Source organism: Helianthus annuus, chromosome 10 (assembly GCF_002127325.2).
Source record: "Helianthus annuus cultivar XRQ/B chromosome 10, HanXRQr2.0-SUNRISE, whole genome shotgun sequence".
NCBI classification, from domain to species: domain Eukaryota; kingdom Viridiplantae; phylum Streptophyta; class Magnoliopsida; order Asterales; family Asteraceae; genus Helianthus; species Helianthus annuus.
In genome coordinates, this window is record NC_035442.2 from 17,370,058 (window position 1) to 17,375,034 (window position 4,977).

At 39.3% G+C, this 4,977-nt stretch overlaps 1 protein-coding gene across 2 annotated transcripts; it reads left to right on the plus strand.

The window, feature by feature from the left end:
* Positions 1 to 1,112: 1,112 nt before the first annotated feature.
* On the plus strand, positions 1,113 to 4,453 carry LOC110884113 (F-box/kelch-repeat protein SKIP30). Of its 2 annotated transcripts, none has more exons than XM_022131783.2 (2): positions 1,113 to 1,303; positions 3,238 to 4,453. In XM_022131783.2, the coding sequence occupies exon 2, from the start codon at positions 3,263 to 3,265 to the stop codon at positions 4,289 to 4,291; it is 1,029 nt and encodes a 342-aa protein (XP_021987475.1). In that variant the 5' UTR covers positions 1,113 to 1,303; positions 3,238 to 3,262; the 3' UTR covers positions 4,292 to 4,453. The 2 variants fall into 2 exon arrangements, with proteins under 2 accessions (XP_021987475.1, XP_021987476.1); XM_022131784.2 differs by having other exon boundaries at positions 3,241 to 4,453.
* The last annotated feature ends 524 nt before the right edge of the window (positions 4,454 to 4,977 follow it).

The window sequence follows — 4,977 nt, forward strand, 5'->3', positions numbered from 1 at the left end:
TGCTAAATGTACGAGGAATGTTTGTTGATTTTGTGGGGGAGAATGTTTCTAGAAGGAGTAATCACCAAGGAATGTTTTGGGAAAATGTGCTAGGGTTTAGGATAAGGTGTGTATATATATACATACTAAAGCAGCAGACAAAGTGCAGCAAGCGTGATATTAGAAGGCCAAGAGAGAAAAAAACTAGCGATATATCGCTAAACGCTTGAAAACCATTTCGTCGTAACAAGGAGCTTATGTTCATATCTAGAGCAGCAGACAAAGCTACCATCTTCATAGTTGTTGGTGGTAGATTTTCAATGAGGAAGAGAATGAAGGAGCTTATGTTCATAACAAGGAGATTTTCAATGAGGAAGAGAATGAAGGAGAGATCGCGGAACTATTATGTCAAAAGTAAATACGCCAATTTTATATATTGGTGGGTTAGATTGTGGAGTATTGGGGCTTTAACGTTGATTGGTCATATGTTGTGGCGACGACCTAAAATCGAAATCAACTACACATATAATTATTCGAGCAAGCCAACCAATAAGCTTACCTCGACCGAGCTTGAAATTATCCACGCCATAGTCTATTTGAAAAAACGTATAACTATCAAGTATCAACTAATCACATTTTTTTTGTAAAACTAAGAAAACAAACACATCATATTATCTTTGTACTCATTTCAAATCGAACGTATCGAATATACAAAATCCAAAGTTCCAAACTTTATTCATGAATAAATTTAAAAAAGAGTTAATTACTGTTTTCATCCCTGTGGTTTGTCAAAAATCACTATTTCAGCCCATTAGTTTAAAAATTGCGATTTCAGTCCCTGTGATTTCACTTTCGTAACCATTTCAGTCCCTGTGGTTTCATTTTCGTAACAATTTCAATCCATTATTCTGTTAAGTATAGGGACTGAAATGGTTACGAGATGGACTGAAACGGTTGCGAAAATGAAACCACAAGGATTGAAATCACAATTTTTAAACTAATGGACTGAAATAGGAATTTTTGATAAACCACATTAACGAAAATAGTAATTAACTCTTAAAAAAAAACTTCACAAGAACATCTTTATCGAATATCCCTTTGAACTTTTATTAATCCAACAATTCAACATTTCACACGCAAAGAAAGACATGTTGGAATCAATCAATCCACTGCACTTCGCGTTTCCGTACCCCTTACCCCTTCTCCTTCTCTCTTCTTCATAAAATACCAAACCAAAACCGACAATATTAATTTTCACCCTCTTCTTCACAGCCACTTCGTCTCTCTTTCTTCATCAATCGCCCCTCAAATTCTCATTTTTAAGGTAAATTTAACAGCTTTTTGTTCAATCATTCGTTGTCGGTACTTGTTTGACCAAGATTTGTTCATTTTTTCAACATAAAGTCCCAATTTTTTTTAAATCTTTTTGCAATTGGGGATATGGGTTTGTGAATTTGTTGCGAAATTTGAATTGGGTTGTTTTGATTTGATGTTTTGTTTAGGTTTTGTTGGATAATCTTGATGCTTTGTGGTTGAAATTGTGTTATTTGGAGTTTTAAAGTTGAAATTGGTTTGAGTTTTTAGAGGGAGGATTTTGAGTGGTGTTTGGAATTGGGGAAATGGATTGTGCATTGTTGAAGATAACCTAGAATTGTTGTAAGTTTTTGATCTAATAATAGGTTGTTGAAGGTGACCTAAAATTGTTGATTTTAGATCTCTTAGGTGTGTTTAGTTAGTTACTTAAGGGGGTGTTTGGGTTTGGGATTGGTTAGCAGTTCTGCTCATTGTGTTTTCGTTAGCGGTTTTGGGAGTGTTTGGGAATTGGGATTGGTTTGTAGTTCTGCATGTTGTGTTTTGATACAACAACCGTAAGCGGTTTTGGGGGTGTTTGGGAATTGGGGTTGGTTATCTAAACTGCTGATGTGATTGTTTTGATAAGCAAATGAGCGGTCCCAAACGCCCCGTCATGTGTTTCGTTGCTTGTAGCTGAAGTCTCAAACACAAGCTTATGAAATGTGAAATCTTGAATGTGGCTAGGATCTTTCGAGTTATTAACGTTTTCTTGCTCTTCAAGTTATGAAATGTGAAATCTTGAAAGTGCACTAATTTTAACGTTATTTTACTAATTTCGTGAAAATAACGTTAAAAGCTGAGGACGGTTAATCATGCATCATGTGGTGGCGTTGATAGCTGAAAGACAAAAGGGTACATGCACTAATCGGTCTTTGTCCCGATTTCTTCATCCCTTTTGTTGTTTTAGTTTTTACAAACCCGCCTTTTACATGCCCTAATTTCAACCCGGAAGTACATGAGGCCCCACCTCAACCCCTGAGGCGTTTTCCACCTCGACTCGCGCCTCAAGCACACCTTTTAAAGCCAAGAATCCTGATTACAATTTAATTTCCTTCTTTTTCGTCTTGTTATAGTCGATGAATGGTATTGTTCCATAAAACTCTTTATCTGCTTATTGCATTTCGGTTCAGTAATTTTGACGGTATTAAGGGTAAGGTTGCGTCCGCAATTGGCTTATGCTATTGTTTTGAGTAAGCTGTTTGAAGTTGCTTATTTTAAAAAGCAAGTAACTCTCTTTAATAAGCAATCCAAAGCATTTCTAAAATATACATATGTTTTTTTTTTGTTTGAGTAAATTACGTTTTTGGCCCCTGTGGTTATATCACTTTTACTATATTAGCCCAAAATAAGAATTTTTAACATATCTGCCCCCATGGTCTCTATAACTAACCATTTTGGCCCCTAAGTCTAACCATTTTGGCCCCCATGGTCTCTATAACTAACCATTTTGGCCCCCATCATCTCTAGACTTAGGGGCCAAAATGGTCAGTTATAGAGACCATGGGGGCAGATATATTATTTTGGGCTAATATAGTAAAAGTGATATAACCACAGGGGCCAAAAACGTAATTTACTCTTCTTGTTTTTATGTTAGACCAAAACTATTGTTCTTTCTTTGTGTTGAGAACTTTGACATTCTTTCACTTTAAGGTATCCTTATGTCGTTCTTGTAAGGTTGTGCGCTAAATGTGTAAGCGGCTTGTAGGGATATTTAGATGTATATTTTGAAACTGAATGTCATTTAAATAATTAAATGTTGATCGTCGATGATAAATAATCTAGTTATCTGAATTCTTCAAGTCGTGATGATCGCTTTGTAAACACATATTCTGTATATATAGCAGTTAATCAATTAATGTACAGAGTCTCACAACTGAAGGGTATTTTTGTCTTTTTGGTTCTTAGCAGGTTGCTATATACTGTAGTAATTATGGTTCTCATCGAAGGTCTCCCCGATGCTGTTGCTATCAGATGTCTAGCACGGGTCCCGTTCTTTCAATTCCCGAAACTAGAAGTAATTTGTCGTTCTTGGCGGGAAGCAGTTTACAGCACAGAGCTATATAAAGCCCGTGAAGAAGTCAAATCACGCGAAAATCTTTTATGTGTATGCGCGTTTGACCCAGAAAACGTGTGGCAGATATATGACCCGACCCGAGACCTGTGGATCACTCTCCCGATCCTTCCTTCAAAAGTTCGAAATTTAGCCCATTTTGGTGTTGTATCGACCGCAGGTAAATTGTTTGTCCTAGGTGGCGGTAGTGACGCGGTTGACCCGTTGACCGGTGACCAAGACGGGAGCTTTGCAACAAACGAGGTGTGGGCGTATGACCCGGTGATCCGGCGATGGTCCCAACGGGCCTCGATGATTGTGCCGCGGACCATGTTTGCGTGTTGTGTGTTAAACGGGAAGATATTGGTCGCGGGTGGGTTTACAACGTGCCGGAAATCAATTTCCAAAGCGGAAATCTACGATCCCGAGAAAGACGTTTGGGTTTCGATTCCCGATCTTCACCATACTCATAACTCGGGGTGTACCGGGTTGGTAATCGGGGGTGAGGTGCATGTGGTGCACAAGGGTTTGACCACGGTTCAGGTGTTGACCAAAGACGGGTGGAGGGTTCACGAGCATTCGTGGGTTCAGGGCCCAATGACGGTGGTTAACGGTTCTTTATTCGTGATGAGTCATGGGCTTATATACAAACAAGACCGGGAATCAAGGAAAGTGGTGATTTCGGCTTCGGAATTTAAGCGGAGAATCGGGTTTGCTATGATGGGCTTTCGGGATGATATTTATGTGATTGGAGGTGTGATCGGGCCCGAAGGATGGAACTGGGATATTCAAAAGATGTCCGATGTTGATGTTTTGACGCTTGGGAACGAGAGGCCCGTGTGGCAGAAAGCTGCTTCGATGACCCGGTGTCGGGGGACGATTCTTGGGTGCGCCGAGCTGAGAATTTAGGGGGTTTCGCGTTTCTGTTTTTATCTGTTTGTTTGTGCTCGAATAGTGTTGTTTTAAGGTTTTGACCATCTGAAACGAAAATTAGCATGTTTTTGTCGGTGGTATAATGCATTGTATACCGTATATTGTCGTCGATTAAAATCTGTTTGATTCCGTAAAACTCATAAATCATAGATCATATGATGTGATCGTCGTCAATCGCTATTCAGTTTCAAGCACCCGTATGTGAAGTGGGAGGGTATGGATGATCGGCTTCCACCCGTATGCATTCAGATGGATGATTAGGTGGCATGCGGTGGAGCTCAGTTTTTCGGCATGTTCTCTGAGTACCCTTATGAAGTCATGAAACCGAGCCAAATTAATCTTACATGGTTCGTTTTATGGTTTGCGGGTTAGCCAATAGCGGAACTAAAACCTTTGGCTTTTAAGAGAAAAGTGAGTTTAAGCCTCTTGTCGTTGGCTGAGAAGAAAACCCCATTTATTTTAAGAAAAACGACGATATTTTAGAAAACAATTTTTTTTTTATAAAAACTTCCACGTAATAGAAATTCAACTCCGGTACATTTTAAGAGGGAAGCATGAGTTTTATTACTGTCGAATCCCTAAAACCAAGCTGCTGGAGAGATAATAGAGATTCGTCTACGTCCGCCTCGTCATGGGGGGGGGGGGGGGGTTTCCGTGACCAA